This window comes from Drosophila albomicans, chromosome 2R, assembly GCF_009650485.2.
Source record: "Drosophila albomicans strain 15112-1751.03 chromosome 2R, ASM965048v2, whole genome shotgun sequence".
NCBI lineage: Eukaryota > Metazoa > Arthropoda > Insecta > Diptera > Drosophilidae > Drosophila > Drosophila albomicans.
This window is the reverse complement of record NC_047631.2, coordinates 3,370,804-3,390,791: the sequence shown is the minus strand read 5'-3', so window position 1 is coordinate 3,390,791 and position 19,988 is coordinate 3,370,804. Positions and strand designations below refer to the sequence as shown.

The 19,988-nt window shown below is 36.3% G+C and overlaps 1 protein-coding gene across 1 annotated transcript; it reads left to right on the top strand.

Moving 5' to 3' along the window:
- Window positions 1-18,896: 18,896 nt before the first annotated feature.
- LOC117576262 (protein Fer3) lies at window positions 18,897-19,934 on the top strand. The gene is made up of 3 exons (XM_034260902.2): window positions 18,897-19,007; window positions 19,077-19,237; window positions 19,294-19,934. The coding sequence occupies exons 1-3, from the start codon at window positions 18,928-18,930 to the stop codon at window positions 19,752-19,754; spliced, it is 702 nt and encodes a 233-aa protein (XP_034116793.1). The 5' UTR covers window positions 18,897-18,927; the 3' UTR covers window positions 19,755-19,934.
- The last annotated feature ends 54 nt before the right edge of the window (window positions 19,935-19,988 follow it).

The window sequence follows — 19,988 nt, the reverse complement described above, 5'->3', positions numbered from 1 at the left end:
CCAATACAAAAGTATTTCTTTATTAACTTCCACAATTTTTATGTGTTCGCCATGGCTAGATCGTCTCGGCTATTGATTCTGATCAAGAATGTATATAGTTTATGGGGTCGGAGATGCCTCCTTCTACCTGTTACATATGTACATTTCCTGCCGGCACAAAGTTATAATAATACCCTTCAATCCTATGGGTAGCGGGTACAAAAATGTCTACTACTACTAATGCAACCAGCACATATTCAAACAAAAAAGCATTGAAATTGGACTCTGGCTATGGACACTAGAGAGAAGTGCACGTTTTGAATGCCATATTTGCGGTAGAAAGGGACATATGGGCAAATCCTACGTGTCGCACGATTTTAGCTAATGAAAATCAATTTGGGGGGTTTTTTAAAGATTTACCGTAAACTCATAGCTTGCAAATAACTGTTAACCGTTTTTTTTCTTACGCTCTGTTCGCGTGAACAACCGAAAAAAAGCATGCCGTTTCGGTTTCTCTCTGAGCAGCAGACTTTGTTTCTTTTTGTTTCGGTTTTCGGTTGAACGCATTACGATGAGCCGATCATGAAACTCTCGTTTACTGAACATCGCTCAATGAGAGATTCGAGTGACGCTCGCGCAGAGAGCAGTGTTGCCATATTAGCTATTTTATTGCTAGATCTAGCTATTTTGAAACTGCAAAAGCTATAAGATTTTGTGAAATGCTATTAGCTAGAATTCTAGCATTTTTTTTTATGATTTGGCTACTTTTGGCACTTTTTAAATAATACCGATAGCGCTTCTATCGATAGGATGTATTTTGAGGTTCACTCAAAAAATTTGCATTATCGATTCCGTTTATAGTTCATGTGCGAACTTAGTTCGTTCACTCATAAGCTAGATACAAATTGTAAAATTTTAAAACGGTGAAGAATCTGTTAAGCGAAATACTGGTGGAAATATTTAAAAGACAAGTTAGATAATGCCGAAAGTTATCTATAAACAACATTTTCACGACGCGTGGTTGCAGAATGAAGAGTTTAAGGATTGGATACGCTAAGATGCGACAGATACAACGAAGGCATATTGCTGCTACTGCAAATGCAGTTTTGGCGCGAAGCTGCACGACATCAAGTCGTATTTAGCCAAGTGCAACTTGTTAAATCTAAAGTGAGGAATGGAAGGCATTTGAAAACTCTAAATGCTATTTTAGCCATAAGGTAGGCTACATTAATAACTACAATTCTAAGATTTACACTAATAAAATGAATGTTCATTTACAGATATGGACTCAAAAGAAGTGGAATGTGTTGTTATAACTACACATTGCCAACAAAATATTTAAAAATGATATCTGAATCAGATAAATATAAAGATTCGGTTGAGGACACCATCGATATAGACCAAATTTCTGTTTTATTTTAATAAAAACCATTTAAAAGTAATACAAAAATTAGCAATTTCTTTAGCAGTTTCATATTTTTTTTTTAGCTATTTCTAGCATATATTTTCTATCAATTTAGTTATTTCAGCTCATTAAATTCTGGCAACACTGGCAGAGAGACTCATTAAAAGACCCATTGATTGAAAAAGTCTGCGAAAAAAGTCTTTTCAATAATTTATTTTCGTTTCGTTGCACAGTGGTCCTATTTTAACATGCAATTTTCACGAAAAAACTTCTTAAAATTTTAAACGTGAATTTTTCAATTTTTAAACTAATATATTGATTATTTTAATTAAAAAATGTATAGTTTTCTTTTAAATTCATTTATTTTGAGTTAAGCTTAACAACTAATAAAGAATTTAAGTTTTTGGAACCTAGTGAACTACGTCGTTCGCTTAAAATAAAATGTAAGGCTGAAAATGCTCTTTCCACCGACACTTGAGTAGCCGGTGTGGCTAATACTACTTGTGCCAGAGCACTCAAATGTGGCGATTTCAGCTTGACATTTCTAAAAAAATTTAATATATGTATATTCATTTAAAGGTAAGCGACAGTACATTTTGTCGAAGTTCTCCACCTCAAAATATATTTTCACTAGTTGGTCCGAAACAGGCTCTACCTTTTGCTTCTGGAACAGTCTGCACGCCATCCAAAAATTCTGAGAAAAGCGACTTTTCTTCTGGTGGGGATGAAATTGATAAGTCCTTAGTTCAACATCATGAATTGGCTGCGAAACAACAGTTTCTGTGGAGTGGTCTTTTAATAATAAAACAAAATTAATGTGAAATTTATTGTTTCCAATAATAACTTAGAACAGCTGTTAGTGTTTGACGAGGACAATTTTAATTATTAAAACTAGGAACACGTATCTAAAAGCAGCTATAACATAAAGGAAACAGGACCCAAACTTCAATCATTCTTCGTCTTACATGTTTCAGCTCAAACAGTCGAAAAGCAATTTTTTTAAATTCTGTTTAGCCAACCATTTCTGGTGATCTGTTAAAATGCAATTCACTCGTGGATCCATATAAATTGCAGATAACAAAGCTTCGTTCTCTAACAACTTACACTCTCGAAGTTTGATTTGTGTCAATAATTTTTTTTTATAATATTTTGGCTGTTTTCGCACTTCAGTTTAAGTTCCATCCAAATAATGAAAAATTCACTATAAACTAAATTTGTATCCTGCAGCTTTATGGTCGCATCATATGCGTCCTTGAAAGCGTCGACATACGTCTCCATCCAGTCCCATTCTACCGCGGTATTAAGCTACACTGAGTGGCCAAAAACTCTTTTAGGACAATTAGTTTTTTTACCATTAAGTAAGTTGAGTTCCACCTAGTGACAACGTCGAGCGATGGTATAGTTTTGTTGTGCTCGATTAAGACGCGTCTGCGCAGGTTATATAATATATTTATTTTATACATGCATATAAAAATATATTTCTATTGTATTTAAACTTTACTTTCCTATAAGTTTCAGTGCGCAATGTTTTGCATAATTTGCGACAGATACTATACTTATTCACCTCATAGACGCACAGCTGAAGAGTGTGCGCAGCACACCGTACGAGATGAATATTTGCCAAATCCAGAACATCCAGCTTATCCACCAAATTTTCCTCTTCTCTGTCATCTTCAAAAAGGGATTCCTCCGTTTCTTCATTAAGAATTTCTAAGCTTTGACCATGTTTCTCCCATTATCAGAAGTAACACTGTGTATATACATTTTTTTCTTTAATAACAAACATATTAAAAACTAACTGAAAACCCATTTTTACCTGAAGATTTGATCAAGATTAATGCTATATTCGTCGACAATTTCCAAATTCTTTTCTTTAATGTATTGTGGTATGCACATATAGCGAGGTTGCACTGTAACCAAAATATCGCTGTATGTCAACCGGTGTGCATATTACACACTCCTCCATATATACATATAGATATAAATATATATTCTAAATGACAGTTACTTAGAATAAGCTGTAATATGTATGAATATATTAAGAGAGTAACGAATATGAACAGTTAAGCAGCGAAGCTTTCGTTACAGTTACATTCCGACTCGAGTGCATGCATATGTATGTGCACACAAGACTCTCGCTCACTCTCGCTAATATGCTTTGTCGCATATTCTTAGCATAGGTAATGTAAAGCGTAATAAATAGATATGCAGCCGCTTCGCTGCCGGCTTCGCCGCGTGCTTTTTCTTACTATGTACTTAGGCTAAGATCATGCTAAGACTTTTGGAATAAATCATTATGAAAAAGTAAATCAAAAGGCACAGACGTGCCGGTGTTATCATTTGTCAATTATTCTCGACACGTGCCAACAGTTTGGTACAGTTTGGCACCAATAAAAGATAACATATCACAGTATACCCCAGTGTGTGCATGGGTGAGCTCGATCATACCCAATGTCTTTACAACAATCTCCATTTTATTTGTATTTGTGTGAAACATTTGCAGATTCACTCCTAGAACTGCTGTTTCCATTCTAGTAGCCACGTCGATTTTTAACGATAACAGCTTTCCTTTAACTAAAGCCCTTATGACGTCTTTGATGGCCTGTTCTTTTACGGAAACGAAACTTATAATGTTCCTTGATGTAATTCCGTTCATACCAAGGGCTTTATAAATTGGATCAACAATTTCTTTGAATCCCTCGCTGTCCAAGAACATAAATGGCTTTCCGTCAGTTGTGACAATTTTGACCAGTGAATTTATAATTGTATCTTCACTAGTTTCAAATGAAATTTTTCTTTTTTTCACAACTTGAGTTTCGATTACTTCTTCGCTGTCGCAGTCTTTAAATATTTCACCATGCTTCGATGTCAAATGGCGTTTTAAATTTGTTGAGTGAATGCCTGCTAATTTAACTCCGCACACTTTGCACGCCGATTTGTTCTCAATTGAGTTAAATATAAAAAATTGGTGCACTTTCTTATTAATTTCTCTTCCCATTTTGAATTAATTTGTTAAGTCAATGTTTACACGCGAGATTCACAAAGCCAATTGACGCGTTGAACCTACGAAACTTCACATACACACATACATGCACAAAAGACTTTTTGAATCGTCGATCGCGAGCAAACGGTCCGAGAATGTGCAGAGCAAACGAAAACAAAAAAACTGTTCTTCAACTGAGCGCGAGCAAAATTTGGTTGCTCTCAATTCAATCGGTTGCTCTCAGACTTTTTGCTCAAAGTCTCAGTGACGAACACTTATTTTGAGACCGCACGAATCGGTTAACAGTTATTTGCAAGCTAAGCGTAAACTTTTGTTATGTGTTTAGAGTGAATTGAAATTACTTTCGGATGGTATATGTGCAATTTCACTGGAGTCACTGTTTTGAAAATAATTAATAAAATTGTGACGTGTCGTACGCTACACAAAGTGGAAATTAATTTCAAAATTTTAATATCAAACGCAATTTTTAGCGAATTATGCAAAATAAACCCTATGAAAGTTACTATCCTAAAAAAAGTTAAGAATATTAGAAGACAAAAACCGATCATTTGGTCTTATAATGTTTACAGATTTTTAGCAAAGCCGTAAACCCATTGTGTCGCACATATGACAAAAATCTTTTATTTAAGCAAAACATTATTTTCTATATTCATAAATGTGCTTAAAAATTATTTTGATATATTATGTATTTATTAACAATTTTTATTTATAACAATATATAATACGAGAGTTGCCGAGGGTTGGAACACTTTCGAGCAATTATTTTCCACAACTTTCGACGTGGATTATTACAACAAGAGTGCATCGATGAACTTAAAACTTTGTTCGCCATCCTATAGCCCTGTGAAAAACTGTTTTAACGGATTCTATCGTGGCCGATGCTCGCTCGAAGATGAAGGTCGTCCAAAAACACTGAACTGATAATGCAAGATCGTCATGTGACATATTGTGAGATAGAGGCATCCTTGGACATTTCTTCTACCAGAATACATTCGATGTTGCATGAACACCTGGTCGTAAAAAAGGTTTGTTCTCGTTGGATACCGCACAATTTGACAATTTCTCAAAAACGACTTGTGTGGATTGGTTCAAAGAAATTTTGAAGAAATACATTGACTGTGCTTCAAAAGACATTTTTAAGATCGTCACAGGTGACGAATCATGGATCTATGCTTATAAGCCCGAATAAAACAGCAATCGACCGTGTGGGTCTTTGAAGATGAGCCAAATCCAACGAAAGTTATTCGTGGAAGAAGCACTTCGAAGCAAATGGTCGCCTGTTTCTTCGGTAAAACTGGTCATGTGGCGACTGTTTCGCTTGAGCAACGTAGGGCGGTCGATTCTGAGTGGTACACCACAATTTGTTAGCCTAAAAAGTCCTTGTACCAATTCGAAAAACGGACAAGAAAATATGGATCATTCTGCACCATGACAACGCGAACTCTCACACATCAGCTCAAACCCGCGCCTTTTTGAACGGTCAAAACGTGGAATTGATGGGTCACCCGCCGTACAGCTTGACATGGCACCCAACGACTTCTTTTTATTCCCGCACATCAAGGGAAAAAGGCGTGGTCAACGATTTTCGATGCCAGAAAATGCTGTTGAAGCTCTCAAAAACCATGTTTTGGAGGTGCCTCAATCAGAGTGAGAAAAGTGCTTCGACAATTGGGTTGAGCGCACTCAAAAGTGGATGATGTTGCTGGAGAATAATGTGAAAAACAAATAATCCATTTTTATGATAAATATTCGCATTTTCATTATTAGGCCAGAAATATAAATAGCAACCCTCGTATATAAAGAAATGTTCAATGTTTACAAATTAATTTTCTTAATTTTTGAGTCTGCCGTAAACGCCATTAACAATGCATTCTTCTCATATGATGCAAAATAATAATTGCTTTTCATTTCCTGTATGCTCGATACGTGAGCCCATCTCTCCAGCGGCGAACTTGTGGTATTTCGAATGTAAGTGCTACTTACATACAAAATGTAAATGCTAGGTATATTTTTCTGGCCAATTTGAAGAAGTGACATTGTTTAAAATGAAATTCTTACATTTGGCAATTTTCCAAACTTTTCTCATCAAAACAGCCCCAATTCCGTCAACAGCGCCTTTTCCGTGAGAGGTTGCAAAGAAATTCCACTCAAAGTGGGAAACTTTAAATTCTTTCCGGAAATGTGGGAGCCTTGACATGATAAATTTGTTTTTAAATTGGCTAGCCATCCGAAAAAATAAATTTTAGCGAAATGGGATCTTCTTTTTTTTTAATTTTTTTATAATTAGGCTTAGAAAGCAGTATACATCAAATTTATTGTTTGCTAGCTCATTGCTCGTGATCGCCAATGATTTTGCTCCAGTGTGCAACCAGGCGACACAAGTAAAAATAGTAACTTGTGAGTAGCTAAAGTGAGCTAATTGGATTTCATTCTTATTGAGTAGGCGATAGTTTTCGGCAAAATCAATTTGCAAAACAACCTCATCCTTAGCAATGGACATTTTCCGCTTTTGAAAGTACTGTTGTTGTACTCTGGGTTTTAAATTTTGGCAAGTGCATGCAATTCTTTGCAATTCGCTGAGTACATCAAAAGCAGTTCCTTGAGTTTGGTTAAGCACCATGCGTTTATCAATTATTCGCCAAATTTTCCATTCAACACTGTCTTCGATCTGATTAATTTCATTTAAAGGGACAAGAGCATCTACAATTTCTACAACACATTCATCACACTCGTTTCTCATACAAACTTCATTGGCTTCGTCGCAGCACACTTTTTTTAAAAAATGGGCGAAGTTTGATGGAATAGATTTAATGATTTTATTGCTTGCTTCTAGCAAGAGTGCGAAATTTGCATGGTACTGGCAAACACACATATTGTGAGGAAGCTTGCTGCATTGCACAATATGTTTTGGTCTACATTTGTAGAACTTGCTGCGAGAAATTAATTTCTTTGGATACGTTGCTTTAAAAATCTCGTATACTAATTATTATCATAAATCGTTTAGAAATTGGCAAGTCAGAGAGCTTCAATAATGTTGCCTTTCTTCCGGCAGTTTCCGTTGAAATGTCATCGCTGTTGTATCTTGCTCATCTTCGTCTATTAGATTTGTTGAACCGTGTTCATCCTCGTCCGTTAAATACTTCTCTACAAGCAATTTAATAATATCCTTTTTTTTGTATGTCCTTTGGCAATGCCATTTGTAAAAGGTATTATTGCACTTGTATGCATTGTTTGATGATGCAATTGAATTTTTTTTAATTTATTTCGATAACTTCTATAATTCCTGATTTTCTTTCCATTTATTTTTTCTGTATGTTCTCGTTCTCTCTGCATTTTTTACACGAACAATTTCTGACAAGTTTTTATTTGACTTTTTCGCGATAACTCTTACAGCGTTCTGCACACGTCTTCATATTTTCAAAACTTTTTCTAATTTTACAAGGTTATACTATAAATCTCTTAGTGATCACTTGTCCTCTGCTTATTCCAAAGTGATTCTCGAAGACGAATTTGTTGAAACCAAATTTTAAGTAAAGTCAACTTTCCCGTTATAGATACGATGAATGCGATAAGCAAAGCATAAACAGCCTGAAAATAACCGTTACAGATAACAATCTCTAATAGATACTCTAATTTATGTATTTAATCTTCAAATCTGATGCTCTCCTTATCAGTACGTGAATAAGCAAGCAAAGTAAGAAAAAAAAATACGGTTTTTGGGTAGAATTTAAAAAGTGTCGCACGTACAAGCATAAATGTGCCAAAAAAAAAATATATTCATGTAAATACATCATTTTACTTTTTTATGTATATTAAAGTACAATATAATTATGATTTAATAATTAAGTGGAATCAAAAAAAATTTTCTCGCGCTATATAACAAAAACGTTATTTTCGTGTCGCACGCTACAGCGCTAGTGCACAACTTTCACATTACAATTATATTTCTGTAAAAGAAAAATAATTTTTTTTTTTTCACTAAAAATGAAGAACATAAGTTAAGTAATAAGACTAATATTGCTCCAATTCACTGTGTTAACATTAATGTCAAATTAGGAATTTTGAAAAATGTTAACTTTTGGCATAAAAGTGCACACAAAGGTTGGGTTGGGTTTGATAAAAATTTGTGCATTTATAATGATCGAAATTTCTCTTTTGCTTTAAATTCTTAAAATTCGATATCTACTTTAATGTTCCATATAGTATAAAGAAAAATTACAAAATGTGAAATTTCAAAATTTGTCGCTGGTGGACTGTTTCTGGGATTTGCCTATATAGCTTTCGTCTGTATGTAAGCAATACAAAAAACCAGAAAGAAAGCTACAGTCGAATGTGCTCGACTGTGAGATACCCGCTAACCGAAAGGAGCAAAACTAATTTTTGTTTTGTTTTTTTTTTTTATGGTTGCCATGTTCGTAATAGGTTTTTAAGATAAAACAAATTAATTTTTAAACAAAACAAAAAATTTATAAATTCAATTTAATAGAATGGTTTTTCCTTAATAAATCGTATACCTGCATGTTCCTTAGCATAAGCTAAGGCGTCAACTAAAACTAACAGAGAGTAGTGAGAATATAAGAACTTTCCTGTCGCTCCTACGAACACAAGCAAGAGTGCCGATCACTGTTAAATACATACATTTCTAACAGCGTCGTTTGATGCTTAATTATACCCGCTACCCATAGGGTAGACGGGTATTATAACTTTGTGCCGGCAGGAAATGTATGTAACAGGTAGAAGGAGGCATCTCCGACCCTATAAAGTATATACATATATTCTTGATCAGCGTCAACAGCCGAGACGATATAGACATGTCCGTCTGTCCGTCTGTGTGTCTGTGTGTCTGTCCGTCTGTCCGTATGAAACACTGGATCTCAGAGACTATAAGAGATAGAGCTATAATTTTTTTTCGACAGCATTTGCAATGTTTGCACGCAGATCAAGTTTGTTTCAAATTTTTGCCACGCCCACTTCCGCCCCCGCAAATCAAGAAAATCGAATAACAAGCGTAATTTTAAAGCTAGAGTTCCGAATTTTGGTAAATACATTAATAACTATAGTATTTATGATTTCTGAAAATTTGGTTGCGATCAGATAAAAATTGTCGAAGTTATTAAAGAAATACTTTTGTATGGGGAAAAACGCCTACTTACTAGGAGTCTTAGTTGCTTTGGCTGAAAATCTGGTATATTGTGCCGTCTAAGGTATATTTGAAAATGGTGTACTATATCGATATACCAAATATACCATTTGGTATATTTTTAATATTTTTTTAGTATTTTCGGTATATTTTGAGAAAATACCGCAAAATATATTTCTTTTATTCAAAATGGGTAGCGGGTATCTCACAGTCGAGTACACTCGACTGTAGCTTTCTTACTTGTTTTTTTTTGGCATTATTTCGCTGATTTTTTTTTTTGTCGCAATATCCGGTTGAATTGCGAAAAATTTCGTCGGTATAAGCGGTTTGTCGCTAAAAGCGGAGACGTACTAAGCGGAGGCTCTTTCATATAAGTTTGTATGGGGACCAACCAAGCTATCGACTTTTCGTCGCAATAACCGGACGGACACTGTAAGCGGAGACGTTATAACCGGATTCTACTGTATTGCTGTAATAATCTCAAAATATTAAAAATAAATATGCATGTATTCTCGATCGGGATTTGAACTCGAGCACCCCGCACAGTGGTTGCGTCCATAGGCCAAAAATAAAAAAAGTCATAACAACAAAAATGTGCCAAAAGTAAACAAATCGTTTCTAAATTGTCCAACCTTTTTCATGGCAAACTATATTTTTCTGGATATCTAACGGTTCTTTCTTGAAATGGTCAGTTCATTTATTACGTGTCCAAATTTATAATATTTGTAATGGATTTTGAAGTTGAAGGTATTTTCTAAAATTTGAGATATTAAAAAAACGTACTTATTAAGCTCTTCTTGTTATATTAATTTGAAATAATACATGTTTTTTGTCTATATTTTGAACGTCTTTTTTATGTTTAGCTAAAGTTTTAGTAGTGACGCCACAGAACGCCACAGTTAAGTTGTATACCAATGTGTTTGCATGGCTCTAAAGGTAATAAAAAAAATTTTTTTTGCAGAAAATTGCAGATGTGCTTACAATCGTAAAAATTCTAACACTGTCTTAACATTTTCAGGGTCAGTTTTGCACTAAAAAAATTTGTTTTCGCCCGTGTGCTTGTTGTGCTGTTGCCCTGTCTTCGACTTTTGAATTTGTGTTTATTAATAGTTTTTCATTTATTAATAGTTTTGATTTATTTTTTGTTTATTTCCTTGGTTTCAACTTTAATAGGTTCTTCTTATAAGTGTGTATTCTCACGTTTACATGTTTTTAATGTATGGTGCAGCGTTGAAAGCGAACAAAGTTGATTGAAGTTGTAGAAGCAAATATTATTAAAAACGGCTATATTGTTGATAACAGTTAAGTGTCAAAGCGAATTGAATACGTTTGTAAGAGGATTATAACGTTTTGGGTTAATTATATGTTATATGTGAATTTATGGTTGTTTTACTTTTTGGGATTACGATTAAACCAACGTTTGTATTAAGAGGTCAAATATTGAATTTAGTCTTGGAAAAAAATTATTTTATCCGTTTGTATGGAAGCTATATGATACGATTTTTTTACAGTGTGTTTAGAATATTTTTATAGATTTTTGGATTTTTCACGCATGTACATCTTTGATCTTTGGTGTACAGAAGTGGGCACGAATGAAGAAAAAACTCGAAGAGTAACTAGTATGATAGAAGAAAGCAGCAATATAATTTAAATGCTTATATATATCTTATATATGTATGTCTTGGATTCTAATATGAAATTTTAGCACTGTAACTCCACCAGAAGAATTTTGGCGCACAATCGGCATATAAGCCATAATAAGGTTGTATGGGAGCTATAGGATATAGTCCTCCGATGTATCCAATTTTTTTACTATATATACAAAATATTTTTTTAAATTTTTGGGGATTTCGTAACGATATCTCAACGGGAAATATTTTTGGCCGCGGCTTCATACAAACCCAACCACTGTGCACTGTCGTCCCGTCCTGTCCTGGGTACACCGTCACGACTCGACACAGCATCCACTGCATCGGTGGCTGGTTGTCCTCTGCGACGACGACGAGCTCTTCGATTCGAAGATTTGGCTGTCACTGACCCAGCACATACTCCCGGGACCATCGCTGCCAGGACGCTCGCTTGAGCGACGAAACAGCTCACCATCGCCTTAAGCAGCTCAGACCCTCCTGGTCCAGGGTCCGTGACGCTGGCGGTGCTACCAGTAGGTTTGGATCCTAGCTGACAGCTCCTACCGGGCGACAATTTAGCACCGCTTCAACCGCCACGACCATGGTCTGCAGCTCCATATCCGTAAGCTGAGCGTTTTGCACCGTCCGTTGGAGTAGGTGTTTTGCAGAATTCACACCTGCCTCTCGTAGTCCTCCGAAGTGAGGAGACCTCGGCGGTATGAACGCAAATTCGCATCCACTTCTTCATGCGAAATCCAGAAATACACTCTCCTCTGCCTCGACTCGCCTTCTGAGCTCTTCCAGACTTGCTCCGACGAAGTTCGTCGCGTTGTCGCAATGGACTCGGCTCGGGCATCATCGTCGACCAAAAAACCTTTGGAAAGCCATTTGAAAAGTATTAGTTGTTAAGTCAGATACAATTTCTAAGGAAACATTTTTTGACGCAAAACAAACGAACTCCGCAATGTACGACTTGAAACACGAATCCTGTAGGTGGTCTTAACTGGGCCACAAAAATCTACGCCACATATTGAAAATGGGCGGAGCGCCCATACGAAATAGTAGCATTTACCAGTCGCTCAACCAACTCACAACAACGAACACCAAGATCTTTCATTCTCATGTTTAAAAGGATTGAGTCGTTGTATGCTCGATTTCACACGTGCACTCTTACGAACCCTATCTATGTCTTTTCTTAATTCGATATTTTGAATTCGAAGTTCAGTTCAGCTGATCTGTTAACTGGCCATACATATGTAAAAAAAACTAAAGTTCCAATCCAGAAAAAATATAAATTATGATTATAAGTAATACGTATATTTAATGGTTATACAATGGTTATATTCTAAATCTATTTATTTTTAAATTGTATTCGAGCGATTTGTTTTGTTTGTTTTAATCTTTAAATTGTTATAATTTTTGTTTACGATTACTTTAAATTTTATTTTTCAATCAATAACTTTTAATTTTTAATTAACTTATTCTTTGATCAACTTTCATAATTTTTGTTTTTCATTTAATTTTTTTCAAGTTAATTTAGTTGCATAAAAGCGTATGTGCAAGGGCTAGACATTTTTTATATGGGGGTACATTATTAATTAATTTCTCATCGAAACTTACCCCCAGAACTCCTGCGGCGGTGATCGATCTCCGGCGAAGTGCTGGAACGTTCTTTTAATCTATATTTTCAAAAGGGAAATTCAGCCAATCTTTAATATTATTTATTACTGGAAGTTGGCTTATCAAAATCTCTTTATCTCCGCAGGTATCATCTTCGTCTTCGTCGTCTACCATAGTCTTCTCCAAGCCATTCGAGGTCTTCGCATCCTTCATATGACTGAACTACTAGGCATTCTCCCTTTCGCCGTCCAGCCACACAGTAAAGGGGTTTCTTTGATTTTGTATCGAATCTTACAGCTACATTTTTGTGAATTATTGCATGCAGAGTAGCTGATTTCCGTGATGCAAAACACAACCCACACGCTTTGCATATACGCTTTTCAAGTTGGCTTTGTACCGACGGACAGTGAAAGTGGGGAGTGTGATGTTAGCACATTCAATATATAAAATGTAGATAAAAATATTTGACTGTATTTATTGATATCACGAGAGCGTTGTATTAGGTCCAGAAAATTGCTGATTTTCGATATAAAAATAATATAATATGTATAACGACTTAATTATAGAGTTGAATTCGGTACTTATTGAAGGAGTAATCGGCGCGAAACCAATTTTTGAATAAATACTTTTAGCAATAAAATTTTTATAAAATGATTACGTAATCATCACTCTTGAACCTCGGCCACTAGATTCGACGATTCGTAAGTGGAAGGATGTGACCGGATCCAATGAAGAGTGACTTCCAAATTTAACCCAAGATCCGTTCGTTCAATTCGTGACCGAATCAGCCTTCGGATGCGGTGACAGAGTTCTGCAAGAAGGTGAGCTGCACACCACTCCAGTCTAGGAAGGGTCTTAGTCTTGAGGAGCGCTACTTCGGACTTGGAGGTTATTAACGATGTTTTACAACCTTCTGCAGTATGCGCGTGAACCTAAATACACGCCCCAAACGCTCGTATTGAACGCTCGTATCTGTAAACAAATATCGTAGTACCTTTATGCTTTGAAACTCCGTCAAATTTGACTTTAATTGCTGTCATGATGTATCCAAATTAAAGGTATGGATTCATCTCAATCTTACTTTTGAAGCCAGAACTCTTGAAGCAGAATCTTTGCATTTATGATCAAGGGACTCAACAGGATCTCAAAGGACTCAAGTAACCGCGAGATTTTTCTCCAATAAAGGAAGGGTGGCGTCCACTTTCGGGATAAATAGTGGTGGAATTTCGCCAACACCACGGTCAGATTCGGGTTTATGTTTGATATGGTTGTTGTTTGAACTTTTCTGAGTTTGGTGTCTTACCTTTGTTGGTTGTCAATCAATGGCTGAGATTTCCTTCGGGCTTGCTGAATCAACTTTGCGGCATCGTTTTTAATGGTTGGTGTGTAGATTGTTTTTGGTTGAATGGAGTCCTCGCTGGAGTCCAGCTTGACGAATCTGTTTTTGGGGGGAGTTATAGGTTTTCCAGACATCGAGAATGCTCACTTTTGTCGCTCTACGACCCATGAATGAATCGTCGATCCGGAAATGGACCACATCTTCACTTGGCAACCAAATCACACCAAGAGTCTTGTTTGCGTCAGTTTCGGAGATTGTTATCGGCTTTGGTGTACTGTTTGATGCGGAGAACCTAAAAGCATTTAATAATCACTTCGCAAGGTCAAACCTACTTCTAGCAGTATCTGCGAAACTTCCGACTTAATTGTCTTTATGTCCTCGACGCATGCAGCACCAGTCAACATGTCGTCAACGTAAAAATCTTGCCTGATAACGTCAGCTGCCATGGGTGCGAGGATTTTGCACCGAATGACCAAAAATGGCGGTGGCGCAGTGCCATAGATTACGGTATTTAATCTAAATAATCTCAACGAATCTAATGGGTCTTTTCTCCACACTGAAAGCTGATAATTTCGATCTGGCGTTATTGGCCTGTCGGGCGTTAATGCATATTTATGCAATCGAAAACGAAGCTAAGTCGAAAACAGCTCTTCTTGAATGGTCGGTCCGACCATAAGAATGTCATTTAACGCCTTATGTGTCTAAGTGTGACACGAAGCATTAATGTGATGCGACTTAATTCCAATGACACGGCCGACCCTTACACGACATTTTACGACCGTTTACGGCGTAGTCTACTAAGGTCGCTTCAACAGTAAAGGCTACGTTAGAAGGGGCTACAAGAGTGGGTTGGGTTATGTGTATGTCTTCGTATATTTCATCGCCAAGGCCGCCTACCTCAAAGCTAATAGGGATCTCACAGCGAAAAGGTTTTTGGAAGCCTTTACACGGTTTGTGGTACGGCGGGCAAAACGTTCGTGGGGCTACCTTAATTTTGTTCAATAATCTCGCAAAGCACATGCATCAAGACTATCATCTTGGCATTTCAACCGTCCTGGCGAGGGACGAGTGCTTCTGGATCCGTATTATCCTGTACGCTGCATCAGAGAGTCAATGGCAGTGGCAATGGGCCTCTCTATCACTCGCATGGGCGATGAAGAAGTCAACATGACTACGATCCTATACTCGGCTTCGAGTATCAACGACCACTACGACTAGCCAGCCTGGTCATGTTCTTTCAGCAGCATTGTGTTAGCTGACAAGTTCCGCATCGGTATCAGCGTCGGTCTTGATGGTAGAAGTGTATCTGAAGGTAATCCTGCCGGGTAAGAGATTGTTGTCCATGACCCAGAATTCCACACTGAGGTGGTACATGCGACTAATTTTAAATTTCACCAATGCAAGGGGGAGAAAATGTTGAAGCGATTATATAGTGAGTGACAGGCACTCTCTTCACTAATTAAAAAGCACTCAGTGCTCTTTCACTCTCTTAAAATCTCCTCATACACAATCAAAGTATTCTAAGCGCCAGCAGGGCTTGGTAATAGAGAACAATAACAAAACCTTGATACTTACTTGCTGCAACTGACAGGATAGACGAAAACGATCAGCGCTGGACCGTTCAGCACAACACCCGCCAATTGACGAGGACGTAAATCTTAAGAGGGATATATTGCGAATTCTTTCTGACTACGTTTTAAATCTATTAACTTCGAGCCTGTTGGTAAGCGTTCATCACATGGTTTTCTTGGATGCTCCGCATTCCCATTCGTGTATCGACGGCATGGTTAGAGATGTCATATTAAAAACGAATAATAGCATTTTAAAACATGCAGTTGCGAAACTTTGCTTTTACCTTCTCAGAAAAATTAGACGGAAATCAGATTTGCATCTTAATGCATACATATGTTGAATTGTTATTCTTTTTCAGATTTGAGTATTATTGGTTAAAACTACAACAGCTCGAAATCTAAGAAGTTTGGGGAAACTGATGACTTCGCGGTCATTACGAGGGAAGATTGTTTGATCAACAATAGCTAGGTAGTTTTAAGTTTTCTCTTTCAAAGTTTTTTTACCGAGTTTTTTAATAATAATAATGGAAAAACCGCTGCTTGTTGTTTTACACACTAAACTAAACACTGGTGCCCAAATCCTTTTTTTTATTGCAGTCATCGCACCAGAGTTGCACACAGATGCGTGCACTTTCATTCCTGTTAACGGGGTTGCTTGATTTAATTGTTATGGTCCCGAAGAAGCTGCAGGAGATCACTGGACTGCATTTTATTCATAGGATGTTGTTGAATAGTTTATTATTTTTTGATAATTTTTTACTTGCATTTATGTATGATATGTATGTAGCTATGAAACGAAATACTAAAACTACGGTAGGTATAAGACGAAACTCATAGCCTATTATTAATTTTATTAAATATTAACACAATTTATGAACCCCATACACTTTAAAAGAGAATTCAATATAATTATTGAGCTTACTAGTATTTTGTTGTCAAAATGAAAAATATTCTTGATATAAAATAAATATTTTAATTTTTTAGTTTTTTTTTTTGTACAAAATTGTATTGTTTTACACCTCTAATTAAATAAGCATGAATAGGAACGATAGGATGGAAGTTTCCGTTCAGCAGATGGCTAAATGTCTCTGGATACTAAATAAGCCGCACACGGCGACACAACTATTGAGAGCTTGTAGAGTTCATTTGAAGGGCACAGCTCGCCAACAATATAAATTAATAAAGACAGTTAAAGATTATTTGGAAATTGGCGTACAAAACGGATCTATAATAAGGAGCAAGCATCACAGTTATGCTGCATCGCCAAGTTTCAGTTATTATGAAACAATGCCAAATCCTCCTAGATTTTAATAAGGACTAAATTGACGTTGCCCCATATTTTATAATTTCTCCACAATTGGTTTCGCGATTCATTTAGGCCGTCTGTCTAAGTACAATCAAATAACATACTAGCTGTGAAATAATTAATAACTAATTTAAATAAAAATGTTTTGAGGAATAAAACCAAATAAATTTAGACCAAGAGAATCTGCTTCAATGATGCAAGTATTTACACCAAAGTCACATCACGCGAACAGCTGATTAAAGTTAAACAAGTAAGCAAACTCTGGTTGATTAAAGTAAGTAAGTACTTGTTTAAGTAAGCAAACTCTGGCAAGAAGAATATTAAGGGCAATAGAAGAAAATGCGCAATTTAAAAAATTTTACGGTACTTATTTCATTTTATAAGTATAATTTAATTTTATAATCAATTTATTTGTTTATTATTAAACTCAACTTATTTCCGTTTTACATCATAATAAGTAACTCGCTATGAAACGATCACATTTCTATACAAAGTCAATAAATTGATCGTCTCAGTGATTTTCATTCATTTTCTCGTGCCTCTGTCTATTTGGTTTTATTTTTCGACTTTTTAAATTACAAAGCAATTTGAAAATAAATTTAAAGCGCCAAAATTGCTTACTTTCATTTACAGAATCATTGCCATCATTGATCAATGATGCATCTCCATTAGCGTCTCTTTCTTACACGCAGCCTTTTATGGAATGATGCGTCGGAAGATTCTTCTTAACAGTAATTTCAATAATGCAGTTTAGAGTAAACAGCGTATTAGTCGTCCCTCTCTTACACGCAGCCGCTTAAGAGATGATGCGGCCGAACCAAAGAATATATATGTAGATATGTCATGAATTGAATTACTGATTTCAGTGCAACAATATTTTTGGTTATTTTAACATACTGATCATTTTGTTATCACACTGAAATGAATGCAGTGTATGTCAAGCAGCCCAAAGAGCACCCCAAGTCATGACAACAACCGCTCAGTGGCATACTGATTTCGAATTTCGAACATCGGACGCAGCGCGTAGCAGTGCTGCCAGATTCTGCCGAACAAATCTAAAATAAAGTTGCTAAAATCTATCTATGTGGAAATTGCTAAAACTAATTTAATCGAAAATAAGTGTGCGTTTAACCTAAGACCAACAGTATATTAAAATGAATCCGTACTTTTAAAAACTAAAACTGATTTGCTACTGAAATGAGTTTGTTAACTCAGCTGCGCGTTACTTTGAAACTTTAATTTTTTAAATGAGACGAAGAGGTTCTGGGGTTTCAGTCGCAGCGCTTTGCTGTTCTTGGGTTGCACTAATGCTATTGAAACTAAACCATCTATCTGCAATTATGCAAAAAACAAACTATATACTTCTTTTTTTTATAAATCCACAAAAGCAATAACAATGAATATAACTATTTTAAGATTCTTAGTTACACAACTATGAGCAGCTCTATTGTCAGAGACGGCAATGTACAGCGAATGGCAAATTTCCGAATAAATATCTTATTAACAAAAGTTATGAATTAAAAGAATAAATGTATAAAAAAAATAAGTTTATCCCATGAAATATTTATGAAATGCGTATAATAATAATTGCTAAACTCTTTTAGTGCTTTTACCTTGTTAAATACCTGACCGCACCGAATGCTAGCGCCATCTGTGAGACAAATGCGAGATTAGCCAATACAACAACCAACAGAAAGCACTCACTTTCTTCACACAGTGAACGGGCTGTAGAGGGTTGTCATCTTGCAAAAGCAAATATTTTCGTAAATAATTTTGTGTTCAAAATATAATTATCAAGTATTATTAAATCTGTCACTTAAGATACTAGTTGTAACTGTTGATAACGTCTAGATTATTCCTACCTGATATACATACACAATGTGTATTACACATATTGCTATTTGATTGCAATGAACCCTGTTTGTCTATCAGCCAATGAGAGTGTCTCAATCTGTTGCCAATCCAAAATGGCCGCATACTCGACCTGTCACAGATGCGCTTACAAGCCGTAAGGGGTTGGTATAAATCCAATAAGTCCTACTGAACGTAGTCAGTACAATCAGAATTTATTCCAATTCGAACAGTCAAGCACAGCAGTCACTTCTAACGATGCAACATCCGAGCGACCAGCCCACCTATATGCCCGATGTACCATTTCAGCCGCTGTGGAGTCAAGAGGCCCCTCCACCGCCGCCGATAGTGCCGTATCAAGAACTTATAGCTGGATTCCCTTGTTCTGATTTGTGTAAGTTTTATCTGCAAATCAATTGTAAAAATTGCTAACCAGCTTAGTTGCTACAGCACTGTGGCAAAGATCTCAGGTGACACCTTTAGTTAATCAACGTCCAAGTACTAATGGGCGCACAAATGGGTCTTCTTCGTCTTCCTCCAAGAAAACTCGTCGTCGAGTTGCATCCATGGCCCAAAGACGCGCCGCCAACATTCGAGAACGCCGTCGCATGTTCAATTTGAATGAAGCTTTCGATAAGCTGCGGCGCAAAGTGCCCACATTCGCATATGAGAAACGACTCTCTCGTATCGAAACTCTTCGTCTGGCAATAACGTATATTGGCTTTATGGCAGAGCTGCTAAGTGGCACGCCTTCCAACTCCCACAAATCACGTTCGGATATCTACGGTGGAATGAACGGACATCATCATCCTTCGAATGTTGCTCCAGGGCCTCCAATGCATCCACATCATATACATCCTTCGGCTTATCAGCGTGACTTTGCCTCGCCTTACAACCACAGCCTAACCTAGAGCTTCCCAAGACCTAGGAGTAATGACTCTAATATTCTCTGAACTTTCTGTTATAATTTTTGATACTTAAGCTTAAAGTTAAAGATATGTATATTGAAATGTGAGAATAGAACTATGTTACATAAGAATTCTGAATTACAAATATTGCACCTTATGGTTTTAAGAGATTGACTACGCGGTATCAATGAATTTAATTTTGAGTGTAGTCCTGTGTACTGCACTAAATTATCATTA